The sequence below is a fragment of the Octopus bimaculoides genome, chromosome 22 (assembly GCF_046866305.1).
Source record: "Octopus bimaculoides isolate indiv1 chromosome 22, ASM4686630v1, whole genome shotgun sequence".
Classification (NCBI taxonomy): domain Eukaryota; kingdom Metazoa; phylum Mollusca; class Cephalopoda; order Octopoda; family Octopodidae; genus Octopus; species Octopus bimaculoides.
This window is the reverse complement of record NC_142949.1, coordinates 26,959,115-26,980,915: the sequence shown is the minus strand read 5'-3', so window position 1 is coordinate 26,980,915 and position 21,801 is coordinate 26,959,115. Positions and strand designations below refer to the sequence as shown.

General features: G+C 40.3%; 1 protein-coding gene across 1 annotated transcript in view; it reads right to left on the bottom strand.

The window, feature by feature from the left end:
* The window catches only part of LOC106878247 (poly [ADP-ribose] polymerase tankyrase-1), a 96,371-nt gene that overhangs the window by 68,459 nt on the left and 6,111 nt on the right, over window positions 1-21,801 (bottom strand). Inside the window, exon 2 of the mRNA XM_089339940.1 lies at window positions 8,937-9,161. Within this exon, the coding sequence (XP_089196066.1) occupies window positions 8,937-9,161 (225 nt within the window). The remainder of the gene's footprint in view (window positions 1-8,936; window positions 9,162-21,801) is intronic.

Sequence of the window (21,801 nt, the reverse complement as noted above, 5' to 3'; positions counted from 1 at the left end):
ACAGGGCCATAGACTGTGAGTGGTGTAGAACAGGGGTTTTCAAACTTTTTGACTTGCAGACCCCTTTATATTTCAGGCTTTACCTTAGGGACCCCCTTATAAACGCTTATGAAATTTATACATAAATATTTACTTAAAATAACATTTAAAAGATTTCGATTAAAAAACATATATAAAATCAAATTGCCCATAAAAAGTATTTGCTGTCCATGGACCCCCTGTGGTCCGCAGACCACAGTTTGAAAACCCCTGGTGTAGAAGATAGGGGCATTTGAATATTATACGATACATTAAACCAGCCATATTCAGCCCAAATATTCTACCTGTTTTATGTACAAATTAGTCAGATTTAGCCTCTCAAACATAGCGTAGAATATCAGTCTCAAAAGAGACAGTCACATCAACAAAATATTGAATCTATGAGATAATGCGTGATTAATGCAAAAAAAATAAAAATAATAAAAAATAATTAAGCAGTACATTTGATAGAGTAATATGAATGCTAAAGGGTTAAATACTGTACTGGTTTCATGTTCAAAGAAGCCAGATCAAGCTTCTCTCACCTAGTCCTACAAAGTCATTTAAAAAAAAATAAATAGGCGCAGGAGTGGCTGTGTGGTAAGTAGCTTGCTTACCAACCACATGGTTCCAGGTTCATTCCCACTGCGTGGCACTTTGGGCAAGTGTCATCTACTATAGCCCCGGGCCGACCAAAGCCTTGTGAGTGGATTTGGTAGACGGAAACTGAAAGAAGCCTGTTGTATATATGTATATATATACATGTGTGTGTGTATAAGATTGTGTGTCTGTATTTGTCCTCCCCAACATCGCTTGACAACCGATGGTGGTGTGTTTACGTCCCCGTAACTTAGCAGTTCGGTAAAAGAGTCCAATAGAATAAGTACTAAGCTTCCAAAGAATAAGTTCTAGGGTCGATTTGCTCGACTAAAGGCGGTGCTCCAGCATGGCTGCAGTCAAATGACTGAAACAAGTAAAAGAGTAAAGAGAAAAAGAGAAACACTGGAAACACATTGTTGAAATCTTGAAGCTACAAGCTAACGCATGATTAATTCAAAACTATGTGAATAAGTTACACATCACACTTGACTGAAGGCTAAAAGGCTAAATGCTTTGAGAGGTGAATTTCTGTACAAGGTCCAGAATGTAAGCCAGGAAAGAATGAGACTTGTGCAAAATGGAGCTTTACAACAAAAGCCACCACAAATAAAAAAAACAATAGCATTACTGTCTAGGTCAATGGTGCAAAGCATACATTATTATTATTTTTTTTTTTTTTTTTTTACTTGTTTCAGTCATTGACCTTTATATATATATATCATCATCATCATCATCGTTTAACGTCCGCTTTCCATGCTAGCATGGGTTGGACGATTTGACTGAGGACTAGTGAACCAGATGGCTACACCAGGCTCCAATCTGATTTGGCAGAGTTTCTACAGCTGGATGCCCTTCCTAACGCCAACCACTCCGAGAGTGTAGTGGGTGCTTTTATGTGCCACTGGCACGAAGGCCAGTCAGGCATTACTGGCAACGGCCACGCCCAAAATGGTGTATTTTACGTGCCACCTGCACAGGGGCCAGTCCAGCGGCACTGGCAATGATCTCGCTTGAAAGTCTTTACAGGTGTTCATGTCCCCGTAACTTAGCGGTTTGGCAAAAGAGACCGATAGAGTAAGTACTAGGCTTACGAAGAATAAGTCCTGGGGTCGATTTGCTCGACTAAAGGCGGTGCTCCAGCATGGCCGCAGTCAAATGACTGAAACAAGTAAAAGAGTAAAGAGTAAAGAGAAAATATATTAGGCACAGGTATGGCTGTGTGGTAAGAAGCTTCCTTCCAAGCACATGGTTCCGTGTTCATTCCCACTGCATGGAACTTTGGGCAAGTCTCTTTTACTATAGCTTGGGCTAATCAAAGCCTTATGAGTGGATTTGGTAGATGGAAACTGAAAGAAGCTCGTCGTATATATTCATGTGTTTGTCCTCCCACCATTGCTTGACAACCAAAGTTGGTGTGTTTACGTCCCCATAACTTAGCGGTTCAGCAAAAGAGACCGATAGAATAAATACTAAGCTCAAGCTTACAAAGAATAAGTCCTGGGGTCGATTTCTTCAACTCAAGGCCATGCTCCAGCATGACCGCAGTCAAATGATTGAAACAAGTAAAAGGATAAAAGAATGCAATGAGCTTCTTTCAGTATCCATCTACCAAATCCATTCACAAGACTTTGGTCAGCCCAAGGCCATAGTAGAAAACACTTGCCCAAGGTGCCATATATATATATAGTCTTTTTACTCTTTTACTTGTTTCAGTCATTTGACTGCGGTCATGCCGGAGCACCGCCTTTAGTTGAGCAAATCGGCCCTAGGACTTATTCTTTGTAAGCCTAGTACTTATTCTATCGGTCTCTTTTGCCGAACCGCTAAGTTACAGGGACATAAACACGCCAGCATCGGTTGTCAAGCAATGTTGGGGGGACAAACACAGACACACAAACACACACACATACATATATAAAAGAGACCGATAGAATTAGTACTAGGCTTCTAAAGAATAAGTCCTGGGGTTGATTTACTCGACTAAATGCGGTGCTCCAGCATGGCCACAGTCATGTGGTATATATATATATATATATATATATATATAATAATAATAATAATGAAATATCATATTTCTAAATCTCTCAGAGAGTTGACAATATACAACAATAATAATAATATTAGGGAATAAATTCCAAAACCTACAGGGAAAAATTCTTTTTGTGTTCTATTGATTTTTTGAATAAGGTTTTTGTGATATATTTATTTGCTGGAGGGTAAGAGTTGAATTCTTCTTTGTTGAATTATTTAATAGTGGTTTTTCTTTAAATTATATATACATATATATATATAATCAATTAACCCAAATATGCATATGCTCCACATTAGGTAGTAACCTCATTCTCCTATTGTCACTAATAGATAAACAAAAATGTCATATAACACACACACATACACACACGCACGCACGCATGCACAAGGCTAATTCTGTAGAGTAGTTTCTTAATCCTTCTTAGATACTTGCGATCTAGTGACACCAACGTTAAATTTTAGACATGGTTGTGTGCTAAGAACTTTGCTTCCCAAACACATGGTTCCAACTTCAGTGCCACTGTGTAGCACCTTAGTTAAGTGTGTTCTACCATAGCCTCAGGTGACCAAAGCCTTGTGAAGGACTTGGTAGATGGAAAGTGAAAGAAGCCAGTTTTATACATACACACACACATATATATATATATATATATATATAGTCTTTTTACTCTTTTACTTGTTTCAGTCATTTGACTGCGGTCATGCCGGAGCACCGCCTTTAGTTGAGCAAATCGGCCCTAGGACTTATTCTTTGTAAGCCTAGTACTTATTCTATCGGTCTCATTTGCCGAACCGCTAAGTTACAGGGACATAAACACGCCAGCATCGGTTGTCAAGCAATGTTGGGGGGACAAACACAGACACACAAACACACACACATACATATATAAAAGAGACCGATAGAATTAGTACTAGGCTTCTAAAGAATAAGTCCTGGGGTTGATTTACTCGACTAAAGGCGGTGCTCCAGCATGGCCACAGTCAAATGACTGAAACAAGTAAAAGAGTAATAACAACAGTTTGGACCCTATCTTTTGATCATAGATCTACTGCAGCATTTCAGAGAGGAAAACTTATGAAGATATGAAATGAGGGCAGAGAAAATTAGAGTATTTCATGAAATTAAGGTTTTAAACTTTTTTTCAAAACTTGTCATCCGACATAAGCAAAGCAAGAAGTATTATAAAGGAGGTTCTCGTCAATAACGAAGGGAACAAAAAAATTTGATAATTACTGAGGGGGCGGACGGTGGGGAGCAGTGCTGATATTAGTCAGTTTGAGAACTGCTGGTTTATTGGGGTCAGTGTGACACACGGGGCTAAATAACAAATGGTAACATCAACATTACTCTCGTTTTTGGTCGAATCACGTCAATAGAGTCTTTTTTTACTTGTCTGTTGACTGCGGCCATGCTACAACACTGCCTTGAAAGGTTCTTTTAGTCAAACAAATCAACACCAGTACTTTGTTTTTTTTCTTTAAAGTGTGGTACTTATTCTATCAGTCTTTTGCGAAACAGCTAAGTTACACAGATGTAAACAATCATCAGCTGTCAAGCAATGTGGGGGAGGGGCACAAACACACACACACAATATACGTATATATATATATATATATATATATATATATATATATATATATATATATATATATATATATATTTATTAATCAATGAAATTTCAGTCTGATTTATTATTTACAATTTTACAATATAATTTTAGAATATTGCATATTTATTGTGATAAAACTAGTACTTTCATACATTACACGATCATCAGGTTTATGTTGTAGTAGTAGTAGTAGTAGTAGTAGTGATGGTAGTAGTGACAGTCATGTTCCACAACTGTCAACTGTGGAACACGATAGTCACTACATAAACTTGATGATTGCATAACACATGAAAATACCAGTTTTATCACAAATATATAATATTCTATTATTATTATTATATATTTGTAAAATTGTAAATAATAAAATGTGAAAATCAGACTATGTTGGAATTTCATTGATTAATAATATTCTTTCATACACAATCATACAAACGTGTGTGTGTGTGTGTGTGTGTGTGTGTGTGTTTTCTTTCTATTAGAAAATAAAATTGGAAATAGTTCAAAAACATCATACATGTGTGGAGAGATTGGCAGAATCATTAGCATGTTAGACAAATGTGTTGTGGTATTTTATCCAACTCTTTATATTAGGACACCCGAGTCAGCTTTGCTTTCATCTGTCATCATCAACAACAACCCCTGGTCATTGACCTTTATGGCTCATATGAGTAACCAACATAACAACATTCCTTCTGATTGGGAAGCCAGTCTGTTGCAGGGTTACTCATTTACAGCTGAATGGGCGGGAGCCATGTGAAATGAAGTATTTTGCTCAAGAACACAATGTATTGTTTTACTGGCAGCATGTGGCTTAATGGTTAGGTTGTGGACTCATGATCATAAGATTGTGATTTTAGTTCCTGGACCAAGCAATGCCAGTCCTTCCTGAGTCATAGAGACTCATAGGGTTGGTTTCCTGGTTTCTCTGACATATATATTCCCCCCTGGATGAGACGCTGGGCCATTGCAGGATTACTCATTTTTGCCAGTTGAGTGGACTGGAGTAATGTGAAAGGAAGTCTTTCGTTCAAGAATGCAACACACAGTCCGGTCCAGGAATTGAAACCATGATATTGCAATCATGAGTACAATAGCCTAACCACTGGACCACATGCTTTCCCCTTCCATTCATACAGTAAAATGAAGTACCAGTCAAGTACTGGTGTCAGTCTGACTGCTGATTTGTGCCAACATGTCATGGTCAGGCACAAGCTCAAAGTACAATAGAGCTTGCAGATGGGCAGTGGGGGGGGGGGGGGTATCTAGCAACAAATTAAGTGAACCAGGAGTTTAAGGACAATGCTGTGTATTATTTGTCACATCCTATATGAAGTCCTATAAATTCATTTATACTTTCTTCCTCTCTCTCTCTCTCAACAAATGCTATTAAATGAGATAAAACCAAAGAAAAACAATGTGTTTATATATGTGTGTGTGTGTGTGTGTGTGTGTGTGTACACATATACAAAAAATGTACAATGTCACAGATTTTAAATATATATATATATATATCTGTGATATGACAGTTTTATGTATTCAAACGTGAGTGTGTGTGCGCACGCACACATGCACATAATCAAATATACAAAAACATGAGCCCACTCACACACAAGGCCCATAATAGATATTAAACACACAAATATCCACATATACATAAACAAACACACACACACATAAGTTTATACATACACACAAATGTTAGAGCAGGTGTTTTCTATGGTTGGATGATCACCTACAACAGCACCACTCAACTATGACAGACAAATACTAAGTGATTAGTTGGGTTTCCAAGATCAGTAGACTGATGTACCAATATGGCCAACAGACTATTGAAGTAACACAATGCCTGTAACACAATTTGAACCTATTGCCAAAGGTCCTGAATTGAAGAAAACAAATTGACAAATTTTTTTTTTTATGTTTAAAGTATGGGTGGAGAAAGAGAGCAAAAGGAAAAGAAAGTAATTGTGAAATGGTTATATAAGAATATCTTGGAAACCAACTGATTTCGAAAGCATCACGAAAGGTTTCTGTCATCATTTGGTCAGTGAAAAGCTTTGAAAATTATAAAGTCCCAGGCAAAGATCATACAATTTTGGAAATATTAAAGCAAGGTGAACTACACCTCCTCATAGTACCTATCTACACAAGGTGGACTGCACTACTAATTTTTACTAAGCCCCTTAGATTTCTTACTACAAATTATTTTATATTTTATTACATTCAAATATTTAACACTAATTAATCAATTACAATCTTATCCATGAGACTTCGATACAATTTACTAAGTAAAAATCAATTTTTATATAATATATAGAGACACAGGCGTGAGTGAGTGGTAAGAAGCTTGCTTCCCAAACACATGGTTCCAGGTTCAGTCCCAATGCATGGCACATTGGGCAGGTGTCTTCTTCTATAGCCTCAGGTCAACAAAAGCCTTGTGAGTGGATTTGGTAGATGGAAACTGAAATAAGCCCGTCATATATATATATGGCATGTGAAAAGACATTCAAGCGAGATCGTTGCCAGTGCCGCTGGACTGGCTCCTGTGCAGGTGGCACATAAAATACACCATTTTGAACGTAGCCATTGCCAGTACCCACCAGACTGGCCCACGTGCCGGTGGCACGTAAAAGCACCCACTACACTCTCGGAGTGGTTGGCATTAGGAAGGGTATCCAGCTGTAGAAACTCTGCCAAATCAGATTGGAGCCTGTTGTCGCCTCCAGGTCCACCAGTCCTCAGTCAAATCATTCAACCCATGCTAGCATGGAAAGCGGACGTTAAACGACAATGATAATGATGATGATACACACACACACACACACACAAGACTTACGCGATGGAGTAGATAAGATTCAGGCTACATATGTTTCATAGCGAGCAGAACCTCAGAAGTGGTAAATATCCAAGTGATCTACGTACTGCAAGCCACTCTTCAGGCCAAAGATATCTTGATTAAATGAAAGTTTACATTGTCACAAGGGGATACATATCAACATGTGGAAGATTCAATACATGTATATGTGTGTCTTTGTGTCTGTGTTTGTCCCTCCACCCCACCCCCCGCCACCATTACCACTTGACAATGAGTGTTGGTGTGTTTACATCCCCATAATTTAGCAGTTAAGCAAAACAGACTGAAAGAATAAGTACAAGTTTTAAAAATGAAGTCCTGGGATCAATTTGTTTGCCTTGACTGGTCTTTTTTGTTTTTTTTTTAGTCAGTGCTCCAGCATGGCTGCAGTCAAATGACAAACAAGTAAAAGAATAAAAGAATACTACGTAAAAGCACCCACTATACTCTCTGAGTGGTTGGCGTTAGGAAGGGCCTCCAGCTGTAGAAACTCTGCCAAATCAGATTGGAGCCTGGTGAAGCCATCTGGTTTCACCAGTCCTCAGTCAAATCATCCAACCCATGCTAGCATGGAAAGCGGACGTTAAACGATGATGATGATGATGATACAATAACATTAACAAACAAAAAAAAAAGCTCTCCCTGCACCTCTTTTTTTCATGTCAAAACTATCATTTTTTTCTTTCCCCACTATTTTCATCTCCCTTTTGTAAAGAATCCAAACTTTATCGGTGCAACTTGGTTGCACCAGGTGCACAATAACCCCTCATTGTACCTATCTGCACTAAAATGTTTGTATGTCCTTTCTATATCTATTTACACCAGGTGAACTCTATCTCACAGAAAGTCCCTACAGTAGCTGGCTATACTACCTCACAGTACCATCACTACCAGATGAACTGTATACCTTACTGATCCATACCTCACAATAGATGGTACCTCACAGCACCTAGTTACAGATATATTTCCTCTTCAGTTTATCTGGTCTGCAGCTAGGTGAAGTGAGTGCAGTCGCAAACCCTCCATGGTTCCTATTTACAACTAGGTGGAGTGGGCTATTAAAAGACATTTTTTTTGGCACAGAGTCAGCAGTTGGTGACAGAATATAAATTATTTTACAAGGTAGTTTAGAGATAAACTACCTTGTAAAATATAGAACAGATGGAGAGAGAGAGAGAGAGAGAGAGAGAGAGAGAGAGAGAGAGAGAGAGAGAGAGAGAGAGAGAGAGAGAGACTGAAGAAAAGTGGGAGAAAAGGGAAAGTGAGAGAGGACTGAAGGGAAAGAAAGAGCAAAGGGAGACACAGAAAGTGCAAAAAGGGAGAGGAAGGAAGAGAGGGGAAAGCAGTGATAGGAGTAAAGAAAGAAAGAAAGAAAGAAGAGGGAGAGAAGAAGAAAGAAAGGAGAAGAGGGAGAGAGAGAAGAGGAAGAGAAGAAGAAAGAGGGTAAGAGAGAAGAGAGAGAGAGAAAGAGAACAGAGGGAAAGGAAGAAAGAAAAAAGAGGGAAAGGGAGAAAGAAAAAAGAGGGAAAGGGAGAAAGAAAAAAGAGGGAAAGGGAGAAAGAAAAAAGAGGGAAAGGGAGAAAGAAAAGAGGGGGAAAGAAAAAGAAAGAGGGAAAGAAGGATAGAAAGAGATAAAGAAAGAGGGAAAGAAAAAGAAAGAGAGTAAGAAAGAAAGAGGGAAAGATAGAAAGAAAAAAGAGGGAAAGGGAGAAAGAATGAAAGAGGGAAAGAGAGAAAGAGCCAGATCAAAGTGAGATGAATTATGAGGTGCAAGTGAGAGCGTTGATCACTTTGAGGAGGAGAAAAATCTGGCAACTTACCTATACAAACATCGATTTTCCCTTTGATAGCTGCCTCATGTAGGGGAGTGTAATTCCAGTTATCACGAGCATTGGCATCTGCCTGTTGGCGCAGTAGGAGCTTCACTACTTCCGCATGACCAAAGGAGCAGGCATTATGCAATGGAATCAGACCACCTTCATCACGCGCATGGACATTTGAATTGAATTCGAGAAGGTATTCCACAACATCTTTGCGACCAAACCCTAAAGAGTAGAAAAAGAAAAAAAAAAATTTTTTTTTTTTAAAAAACCAGGTAAGTCTTCAATTAATGACATCGAATAACTAATTAAATGTCTGAAAAGAATCATCATCGTTTAACGTCCGCTTTCCATGCTAGCATGGGTTGGACGATCTGACTGAGGACTGGTGAGAACAGGTGGCTACACCAGGCTCCAATCTGATTTGGCAGAGTTTCTACAGCTGGATGCCCTTCCTAACGCCAACCACTCCGAGAGTGTAGTGGGTGCTTTTAAGTGCCACTGGCACGAAGGCCAGTCAGGCGGTACTGGCAATAGCCACGCTCGAAATGGTGTATTTGAAAAGAATAGTTAATAATAAGATTTATAATTCTTAGGACTGTTAAACTCATCTTTAGTAAAAGGTGTGGCTCAGAGCTGAGGGTGTTGCACTCATGATTGTAAGATTGTAGTTTTGATTCTTGGATCAGGTGATGAACCGGGTTCCTGAGCAAAACATGTTGTTCCACACCACTACACTGTAGATAAGTAAGCCTGCAATGGACTGGGGTCCCATCCAGGGAAAATGCTGTGATTTCAATCGATTATATGCCATGGAAACTGGGTAAACTAACCTTGAGAGTCTATGTCTCAAGAGAAAAAAATATAGCTTTGTTCAATGCCAAGGTGCATAACCTAGTGATTAGGGTACCACATGCATGATTACAAGATAGTGGTTTCAATTTCTAGACTAGGCAGGGCATCATGTTCTTGAGCAAATCACTTCATTTCACATTGCTCCAGTCCACTCAGCTGTAAAAGAATAACCCTGCAGTGGCCTGGCATCTCATTCAAGAGAAGCATTGTGATCCGAGTCCCTTATACATCATGGAAACCGTGTCACTGGTCCCATCATTCCTAGGACTCAAGAGAGTAATGTCCAGGAGGAAGAGGAGGACGATGACAACCTCACTTTTAGATCATAAGAGATGCTGTTGTCATTAGCTTAGAAATTCCTAGTCAGTAATAAGATACCTGATTGATGATCGTGGAGGTGCAATGGCCCAGTGGTTAGGGCAGCGGTAATAGGATCGCGGTTTCGATTCCCAGACCGGGTGTTGTGAGTGTTTATTGAGTGAAAACACCTAAAGCTCCACGAGGCTCTGGCAGGGGATGGTGGCGAACCCTGCTGTACTCTTCTACCACAATTTACTCTTACTTCCTGTTTCTGTTGTGCCTGTAATTCAAAGGGTCAGCCTTGTCACACTGAATATCCCCGAGAACTACGTTAAGGGTACACGTGTCTGTGGAGTGCTCAGCCACTTGCACGTTAATTTCACAAGCAGGCTGTTCCGTTGATCGGATCAACTGGAACCCTCGACGTCGTAAGCGACGGAGTGCCAACAACAACAACACGTAGAGTGCAGGCCCCTCAAAGCTCCAGGCCCTCAGGCAGTGTCCAATGACCGACAGCTCAGTCGGCTCCGGGTAGAAGTTATTGACAGAATCAAAAACGATAACTGAATTTTCTAGCTACATGTTATTTCTTCAGAGATAAAAAAAAAACTGTATCTATGTATATACGATCATTTTTTTTTTTTTGTTGCTTGAATGTTGGTATAAAGTGAAAACGAAAAAAAATAACTCAGTAGTAGCCATGACAGTTTCAGGTTTTATGCGACCTTTTATGCATAGAGACACAGGCAGTTAGAGAGCAAGAAAGAGAGAGTCTTAGACGCATGGGTACAAACACACACACACACACAGAAGGAAGATACAGAATATTAGGATAGGGAAAGAGTGAATGAACAGAGAGGTTGATAGCATAAGCAATTACTGTTTGACAAAAGAAAACAAAACTGAAGTTACATCAGACTGGGTGGGGGTGGGTGATGATAGGGCTCATTATTACAATGAAACTAAAAATAGGTTGGAACTTGGTATGTGAAAAATGAATAGGTAAGGTCTAGCGACATGTGTGTGTGTGTATGTGTGTGTGTGTGTGTATGTGTGTGTGCGGCTGCATGCATTTGCGCTTCTGCGTCCATGCCTCTGTGTGTGTGTGCCGTGTGTGTGTGTGTGTGTGTGTGCCATGTCTGTGTGTGTGTGCTGTGTCTCTACGTGTGTGCCATGCCTCTACGTATGTGCCGTGTCTCTACGTGTGTCGTGCCTCTACGTGTGTGCCGTGTCTCTACGTGTGTGCCGTGTCTCTACGTGTGTGCCGTGTCTCTACGTGTGTGCCGTGTCTCTACGTGTGTGCCGTGTCTCTACGTGTGTGCCGTGTCTCTACGTGTGTGCCGTGTCTCTACGTGTGTGCCGTGTCTCTACGTGTGTGCCATGTCTCTACGTGTGTGCCATGTCTCTACGTGTGTGCACGTGTCCGTCAGTCTGTGTGACTGTGTGCATGTGTGACTGTATGTGACTGTGTGCATGCGTATATGTGTGACTGTGTGCATGTGTGACTGTGCATGTGTGTGCCTGTGTGACTGTGCGCATGTGTGTGAGACTGCGCATGTGTGTGATTGCGTTTGTGAGTGCAGATGCATGTGTATTGCATGCATTTGTCTATGTGAATGAGTGTTTGTGAATGTATGTGTGTGTCATTCTAAGTACATCCTTGAGTATCTAAGCATGTGCATGTTTTTCTCTCTTCCATGTTTGTGTAGTACATGCACACAAGCTACAGCAATCAAACACACACACACGCAATCGTAGCAAAATGTTTTAGTAAATTATTGGTTAAAAAAAGCCGGCTATCAAATGGGTGATGATTTGTTGCAGAGCATTCGCTCACTATGAGTACAAAAGGTTAAAAGGTCAGTGCAAATATTACTCTTTTACTTGTTTCAGTCATTTGACTGCGGCCATGCTGGAGCACCGCCTTTAGTCGAGCAAATCAACCCCGGTACTTATTTTTTGGAAGCCTAGTACTTATTCTATCAGTCTCCTTTGCTGAACCGCTAAGTTACGGGGACGTAAACACACCAGCATCGGTTGTCAAGCAATGCTGAGGGGACAAACACAGACACACAAACACATACACACACACACACATATATATATATACGACGGGCTTCTTTCAGTTTCCGTCTACCAAATCCACTCACAAGGCTTTGGTCGGCCCTAGGTTATCATAGAAGACACTTGCCCAAGGTGCCACGCAGTGGGACTGAACCCAGAACCATGTGGTTGGTAAGCAAGCTACTTACCACACAGTGTATGCAATTGTTGGAACTTTGACCCAGATGACATTCATCATCATCATCATCATCATCATTTAATGTCCATTTTCCATGCTGGAATGGGTTGAATGGTTCGACAGGAGCAGGCATGCTAAAGTGCCGCACCAGGCTGCAATGCTGGATGACCTTCCTAACACCAGCATGGATGTTTTTATGTGACACCAAAATAAAAAAAAATATGAAAATACTAGCTGGCCCCATGCCATCAAAATTGATGGCTAATTGTAGTATTTTGGAGGCGCAATGGCCCAGTGGTTAGGGCAGCGGACTCACGGTCAGAGGGTCGCGGTTTCGATTCCCAGACCGGGCATAGTGTGTGTTTATTGATCTGAACACCTTAACCATACCTGCCTATCTGCACTTTTATATTCACACACACACACACACTTTCCATTCTTATTATTTATATTTCCATTTCTCATATCATAACAGTTTGTGCTTTCCATCAAATATATTTCTCTCACACTCACTCACACACACAGCCTTCCCTCCCTTTCACTACCCCTTCCTACCTCCTTCTCTATCCCACTCCCTTTCATGTAACCTGCTGCTGCTAATACCATCCCTTCTTTTTCCTTTCTTCTCCAATTGACCAAAACACACTTGAAATCCCCACCACCACCCCAACCACCACCACCACTATTATCATATGTGGCCGAAATTCTATTTCTGTATTTCCTCTCCACTAGGGTCTCAAGTCAATGAAAGACTCCTTTATCATTAAGTCCTGTCTTTCTCTTTATCCACCACCACCACTATCTTTTGTCTTACATCACTCTTTCCTGTTTGTAGTCTTGAGATAGCATCTTATTGTCGTCTTCTACACCACCACCACTCATTATTTGCAACAGGAGCAGTATTAGATTAAAATAGACATTTAATGTATCAGACTTTATGCATATACTAAGCTGAAAGGCAAATTTACTGCAGTATTTGTCCAGAGATAACATCTATGAATATGTGTGGGGGTGGGCAGATGAGGAATTTTTACTGCATTTTTGAGTGAAACAATATATTTTTTTTTACCATGGGCATCTTCTACAATAGCCTTGGGCTGATCAAAGCCTTGTGAGTGGATTTGGTAGACGGAAACTGAAAGAAGCTCATCATGTGTGTGTGTGTTTGTGAGTGTGTTTGTGTGTTCCACTGCCGCTTGACAACCAGTGTTTGTGGGTTTACGTCCCCATAACTTGGCAGTTCAGCAAAAGATAATGATAGAATAAGTACTGCGCTTAAAAAATATTTGTTCAACTAGAACCCTTCAAGGTGGTGCTCCAGCATGGCCAGTCAAATGACTGAAATAAGTAAAAAGAGTAACTAACAGAAACCATATCAGTATTCACATAATCTGATCGCTATTTCAGGAAATTATCACCGTCCTCTTTGAACAAGCATAAAAAAAAAATTAAAAAATTTGGCAGGGGCCAAAATGAATAAACCAAGATCAGGTAAATTTGTCACTTCAATTCTTCAGAATTACATTTGGAAAAAAAAAGTAAAAAAAAAAAAAAGACTCGTACACATGAATAGTCAATCCTTAGACATCAAAGAGATCAGAAATGACAAAAGAGGCTAACAGATTAAGTACAGAGGTCATCATTCAACCCAAAACTCTTCAAAAAAGCATGGTTGCAGTCTAACGACTGAAACAAGTAAAAGATAACACACACACACACACACACACGTTTGCTAAGTACTAATGCTCCCAATGCCCCAAACTTCTTGGCCTTGAATCACTCACCGATCTCCTAGGTTACTCTGTGGTTTAAAAATAAATTGGGAATGTTTATCAGAAAGGCTGCATGGATGCCAGAGAAACATGTCCTATGTCTCATATGGGATATACAGGACAGCAAAGATGAACTAAGACTGAGGTCTATCCACACTTAGCCCTTTGCCTGTCCAAAACATTTTCATTAGTTTGTTCTAAATGTCCACGATTGTTTTCAGACTTATGGTTAGGCCTGTTTTGTGTATTCTGAGTAATATAAATCTTGCCCTTTATTAAATCCCAAGTTACTACAGTGGTTGAAAAAATATTGAGAAATGGTAATCATACATGATGCTTGGACAACAGGGAAATATGCCCTGTATTTCACAAGTGATACACACAACAAACAAAAGGTTAAGAAATATTTCTCAAGCTTTGTTACAAACACTATGTTAATAATCTCAAATTTTGGCATATATCTACTAATTTTTAAAGGGGTAAGTTGATTACATCGACCTCAGAGCTCAACTGGTACTTATTTTAGCAACCCCTAAAAGGATGAAAGACAAAGTTGACTTTGGAACTTGAACAGTAAATATTTTAATCAGTTCAAGTTTTTTGGGTTTTTTTTCTTCTTTTTTTACAAAATCACTTCCAAATTTGATTATCTTTAAAATGAATCAAAACACAACCCGAGTATAGTTGTGGATTAAGCTTTCGACTTTAGGGGCGGCAGCCCTGAAGCTTCCATTAACTATAAAGTTGTTGTTGTTGGCACTCCGTCGCTTACGATATCGAGGGTTCCAGTTGATCCGATCAACGGAACAACCTGCTCGTGAAATTAACGTGCAAGTGGCTGAGCATTCCACAGACACGTGTACCCTTAACGTAGTTCTCGGGGATATTCAACGTGACACAGTGTGACAAGGCTGTCCCTTTGAATTACAGGCACAACAGAAACAGGAAGTAAGAGTGAGAGAAAGTTGTGGTGAAAGAGTACAGCAGGGTTCACCACCATCCCCTGCTGGAGCCTCGTGGAGCTTTTAGGTGTTTTCGCTCAATAAACACTCACAACACCCGGTCTGGGAATCGAAACCGCGATCCTATGACAGCGAGTCCGCTGCCCTAACCACTGGGCCATTGCGCCTCCACAACTACAAAGTATCCAGGCATTAAACAAAATGTTATTGAAAATATCACAGGATTCCCTCTCAGTACTTGTAGCACAGAGGCCAACAAAATCTTAATACATCTATGGTGACTGCATACTTTATTACAGATCTGGCCAGAAGAAAGGATTAAAGCAGGCAGAGACAAGCAGTTTTGAGGAGTGGGCCATATGAAACATGGTTCACCATAAGGCAGGCTGCACTACTAAAAAGAAAAAAAAAAAAATCAAGGTAATTTCAAAGTAAATGTTAATTTCCTTGAGAAATTAAGTATGCCATTGAGAATGTCCCGTGGGACGCAGTTCGCCCAAAACTGGATCACGGTCAGTTTTCCCAAACTGGAACATACTGATACATAGCATACTTATATTAGTACTAGCAGCTGCTTTATAAGTGAATCATGCACTACTTACAGGTACTTATGCTGAATTATGTGGTCTCAAGCTATTGAAAGTTAAGTGTTCTCTTGACAGTATAGGCACAGTGCTGTTAACACAAACTACTAACAATCAACTACCCACTCCTTTACCAAAACCTACCATCATCTTTAACATGTATACTGTCACATAACACTCGTGGGTCATTGCAAATTTCACACAACTGCCCTATGCACCACTGGTGGTACATTTTCAGAATTTGAGAAAATATTTTTTTCCTGTATATCTGACATGGGTCTCAAGGCTATTTTGGTAACAAGTGCTAAATACTCTTTTACTTGTTTCAGTCATTTGACTGCGGCCATGCTGGAGCACCGCCTTTAGTTGAATCAAATCGACCCCAGGACTTATTCTTTGTAAGCCTTTGTAAGTACTTTTTCTATCGGTGTCTTTCGCCGAACCGCTAAGTTACGGGGACATAAACACACCAGCATCGGTTGTCAAGCGATGTTAGGGGGACAAAAACAGACACACAGACACAGACATACGCATATATATATATACATATATACGACGGGCGTCTTTCAGTTTCCATCTACCAAATTCACTCACAAGGCTTTGGTCGGCCCAAGGCTATAGTAGAAGACACTTGCCCAAAGTGCCACGCAGTGGGACTGAACCCGGAACCATGTGGTTGGTAAGCAAGCTACTTACCACACAGCCACTCCTGCGCCTATTCAAGTTTAATAATGAAAGATTGTAAAAATAAAAAAATCTTTTTAAAATTACATTTATTTGTAATTGTTTGTTGTTGTTGGCACTCTGTCGCTTACGATGTCGAGGGTCCCAGTTGATCCGATCAACGGAACAGCCTGCTCGTGAAATTAACGTGCAAGTGGCTGAGCACTCCACAGACACGTGTACCCTTAACATAGTTCTCAGGGATATTCAGCGTGATACAGTGTGACAAGGCTGACCCTTTGAATTACAGGTACAACAGAAACAGGAAGTAAGAGTGAGAGAAAGTTGTGGTGAAAGAGTACAGCAGGGTCCGCCACCATCCCCTGCCGGAGCCTCGTGGAGCTTTAGGTGTTTTCGCTCAATAAACACTCACAACGCCCGGTCTGGGAATCGAAACTGCAATCCTATGACCGCGAGTCCGCTGCCCTAACCACTGGGCCATTGCGCCTCCACTTATTTGTAATTAAGCAGTATGTAAATAGTGTGTGTGGTGTGACCACAGAAAGCACATGGCGTTACCAGTTAGTTCCAGTAACAGACCAAGGCGGTTAACACACGTAAACAAAACAGGTTTTTTTTTTTTTTTTTTCTTACTCAAAGAAATAAGATGTCACTTAACAACATCAATACTTGACCTGCTAAGAACAGCAGCCAAATTCCACTTACAACACACCCTGTTGTCTATACAAAAAAAAAAAAAAGGAGGGGTATATTTTGTAATGTAGTCCAAAATACACTGGGATGGTCATGATTGGACTGCTAAACAACAAATCAATGAGAGTAAGTACACAGTCACTCAATTTGCCAGAAACAGCAGTCAAACTTTCTTCAAACCACACATTCTTGGATGAAGAAAAATAAAAAAGCATCAGCCAATATAGTCCAAGATAGATTAGATCAGCACAAAGAAATTGCATAACAATAGCCAACAGATAAGAAGCAGCAATCCATAAAACAAGACCTGCGAATGGAATCTGGTTTTAGACCAGAGGTACTCAACCACTTTTTACCTAGAAACCCCTTTGATTACTATTTTAATATAGTGGGCCCCCCATAAGCCATTCAATGTTTAAAAACTAGTTTTATAGATACTACTTTCAGAATCCCAATTTAGTTTGTCACAAATTAACTTGTGTAAGGTGAACTATGTAAAATGATGGAGAAAGAAACCCAGCTGTTTCTTGTGATACATACCAATACATACATCTAAAGCAAGGGTTCTCAACCATTTTTTATCTATGGACCCCTTTGATTACTATTTTATTCTGGTGGGCCCCCTTACAGCCATTCAATGATTAAATACTAGTTTTATAGATACTTCCTCCAAAATCCCTATTTTGTGATTTTTTTGCATGTCCGTTTGTACAGGACTGAAATAGCTACTCACTGAGGTACTGAATGTACGTATGTATGTACATATGTATATACGTATGTATGTACATATGTATATAAGTGGTTGCTGAAAAGTTTCCAGCTTTAAGGGTATCATGCAAGGGTACAGCCGGTACCTATACTGGGGAGGTAGAACAACTATTTAGAAGAAGGGATGCAACAAATCATGATGGTATACAATATATCTTTCTCTTTTGTAGATTTAATGCATGATAGCAGCTCCTACAGTGGATCTTGGTAAAATTGAAGCATGGGCAGTTATGAAGTTCTTTTCTTGCAAGGCAAAGGAGCTGCGGAAATCCATGGCGAGATGAAGAAAGTCTTGAAGGATGGCTGCTCATCTTTCTCCACAGTGAAATTCTTGTTGCCAAGGTTTCAGCCTGGTCACTTTGAGGTCATAGTTGAACGGCCAACTTCTGCGACCACAGAGAACCAAGCTGATGCTGTGCATGCCAAGATTCTGAAGGACCATTGGATTTCAGCTAAAGTCATAGCTGAGACTCCAGGGATTTCCTGCAAAAGACTTGGCCACATCATCCGCAACATTCTGGACAAGAGAAAGCTTTCTACAAAATGGGTGCCAGAATGTCTGACCACAGATCAGAAACGCATCAGAGTGACTATATCAAAGGTGATTTTGGACTGGTTTGTAGCAGGAGAGGGTGATTTTATGCCTCGTTTAGTCACTGTGGATGAAACTTGACTTCATCATCATCATCATCGTTTAACGTCCGCTTTCCATGCTAGCATGGGTTGGACGATTTGACTGAGGACTGGTGAAACCAGATGGCTACACCAGGCTCCAGTCTGATTTGGCAGAGTTTCTACAGCTGGATGCCCTTCCTAACGCCAAAGCAGTAATTAATGGTGCCACAGCAATTCACTGTGTCCCGAAAAGTTTCAAACCTAAAAGTCAGCTGGAAAGATTCTGGCCTGAGTATTCTGGGACAAAGATGGAGTACTCCTCATAAAATACCTGCCAAAGGGTCACACCATCAACATAGAATACTACATGTTGGACAAACTGCATGAAGCTTTGAAGCAGAAATGTCATGGAAAGCTGAGCTGTGTCCTGTTTTTGCAGGACAATGCAGCAGAACATGAAACTATGAAAAATATGCAACTTTGGCTTCGAATTGGTAGGCTACCCAACTTACTCTCTTGACTTGGCCCTTTCTGAAGAAGGGGCTCTTTCCACAACTGAAGAAAACTCTCAAAGGAACAAAATTTCACTCCAATTCAGAAGTGATCGCTGCTATAGAGATCTGGTTGGAGGCCCAACCTTCCAAGTTCTTTTCACAGGGCTTAGAAAAGCTGAAGGACTGCTGCAATAAATGTGCGAATCTGAGAGGGAAATATGTTGAATAAAATCATAATTAACTAATACCCCTGTATTTTCTTTTACCCAAAGCCAGGAACTTTTCAGCATTCCCTTATATCTATGTATATGTAAGTGTCTTCTACTATAGCCTCGGGCCGACCAAAGCCATGTGAGTGGATTTGGTAGACGGAAACTGAAAGAAGCCCGTCGTATATGTATATGTATATATATATGTGTGTGTGCTTGAGTGTCTGTGTTTGTCCCCCCCAACATCGCTTGATAACCGATGCTGGTGTATTTACGTCCCCGTAACTGAGCGGTTCGGCCAAAGAGACCGATAGAATAAGTACTAGGCTTACAAAGAATAAGTCCTGGGGTCGATTTGCACGACTAAAGGCGGTGCTCCAGCATGGCCGCAGTCAAATGACTGAAACAAGTAAAAGAGTAAAAGAGTATGTATATTATGGGGGCAGGTATGAAAAAATACAGAATATAATTGAGACTCATTTACTTAATAACCATAAATAGAATAATAAACATTCTAGAGTCTATCCCATCAATAATTAGTTTTTGATGCGTCCTCTTTGCTTTTATAACCACTTTTATGCGTTTCTGCATACTTGAGAATAAGTTGGCGCAAGTGACTGGCTCGATGTTCTGCCACTCATTGTGCGACTCCAATGTTTTTTCCTATTTTTCCAGTGATAGCTTATCAGTGGTTAATATTTGTTGAAAATGTCTCTGAAGAAATACATTTCTGAAGCTCGAACGGCTCAAATCATTGCATTATCCAGTGAAGGATTCTTCCAAGTTGAAATCGCAAGAGAATTGAAATGCTTGAGAAGAGGTGTCCATCAAAAAGGTACAACGAGACCAATTCTTTCAAAAATTATAAAGGATGAAGTCACAAAAAAGTGTACGACCACAAGGGAAGACAAGTTGCTGAAGAAGACATCTCTGGCAGATAGGAGAAAGACCTCTTTTGACGTAGCTGCTGAGTTTCATGTGGCAAAAAACAAGGAGATATCAACTCAACTTGCACAGTGAAAAGGTTACTAGAAGCTGGGCTCAAAGGATGTAAAGCCAGAAAGAAGTCATCGCTGTCTGAGGTGAACATGAAGAAGCAATTGTCTTGGGCAAAAGAGCATGAAAATTGAACTGATGAAGTCGTTTGGTCTGATGAAAGTAACTTTGATGTACATTCTCCACATTCATTTCCACCACTTTGCTAGGCACAATTAAAATTCTTACACTTGTACAAATTTTTCATTGAATACCAAAAATGTCCAATAAATTTTTTTTTTCTTCTCAGATCTTTGGAACCCCTGGAGCTGTTTACATTTCCTGTAGAGTTGGGGAAGCTTATTATCCTGGATGTGTTGTCCTAACAGTCAAATTTGGGGGAGAAAGCATAATAGTTTGGGGGCTGCATCTTGTCTTCAGGCCCAGGAATGTTGTTCACTTGTGAGGGCAGAATGAATTCCAACACTTACACCAGCATGTTAGATCAGGTTTATCAACCTTCCTTAGCTAAAATTTTCAATAATAACATCCTAAACGGTGTAATCTTTAAACAAGACAATGCTCCATGTCACACATCCAGAGTCTCAATCAGTTGGTTTGAGGAAAAAAGGGATGAGGATGATGAAACGGCCCCCTCAGTCTCCAAAACTCAATCCCATTGAACATTAGTGGTCACACTTAGGTACAAGAGTAAGGGCACACAAATGTTCTTCAAAAACCAAATTAGAAGCCAAAATTCATGAAGGGTGGTAGAAAATTGACCTAGCCACTTGGGCCAACTAAGTCTCAGGTATGCAAAAAATGCATAAAAGCAGTTATAAAAGCAAAAAGAGGATACATATTGACGGCATAGACTCTAGAATGTTTATTATACTGTTTTCAGTTATTAAGTAAATGAGTATTAGTTATATTCTCTATTTTTTCATATCTGCCCCATAATTTTGGCCAAGGGTGTGTGTGTGTGTGTGTATTCTTTAACTTGTTTCATTCATTTGACTGCGGCCATGCTGGAGCACTGCATTTAGTCGAATCAAATCGACCCCAGGACTTATTCTTTGTAAGCCGAGTACTTATTCTAGCGGTCTCTTTTGCCAAACCGCTAAGTTACGGGGACCTAAACACACCAGCATCGGTTGTCAAGCAATGTTGGGGGGTGACAAATACAGATACACAACATACACACACACACACACACATACATATGTGTTGACAGGTTGACAGAAGCAGAGAGGTGGTCAGCTGAAAACTTGGCTCACGGCAGTCAAAGTAGATATATGGAGCTCGTTTACAAACCTCGAGTCTTTAGCATCCACCAACGGAACCAGGAATGGTTTCAACACACTGCAGAATCAGCCACTGACAAATGTGCATGGAGCACTTTCACCCATGACATGGTGAACTCAATAGGAGCCAGCTTAACCCCTCCCGGGTGAATGCCGTAACAAGACATAGGAGCTGGTTATCTGATTTCCATGGTGTACAAGTGACCAAGATCGCAACGTTCCTTTTGAACTGGACGCCAGTCTGTCACAAGAGTGGAATGGAGCAGTGTGAAATGAAGTGTTTTGCTCAAGAACGCAATCTATCACTCAATCCAGAAACTGAAACCATGATCTTGTGATCATTAATGCAACATCCTAACCACCACGGCACAGGAGGTACAATTAAAAAGATGGCCAATTTGAGTCCCA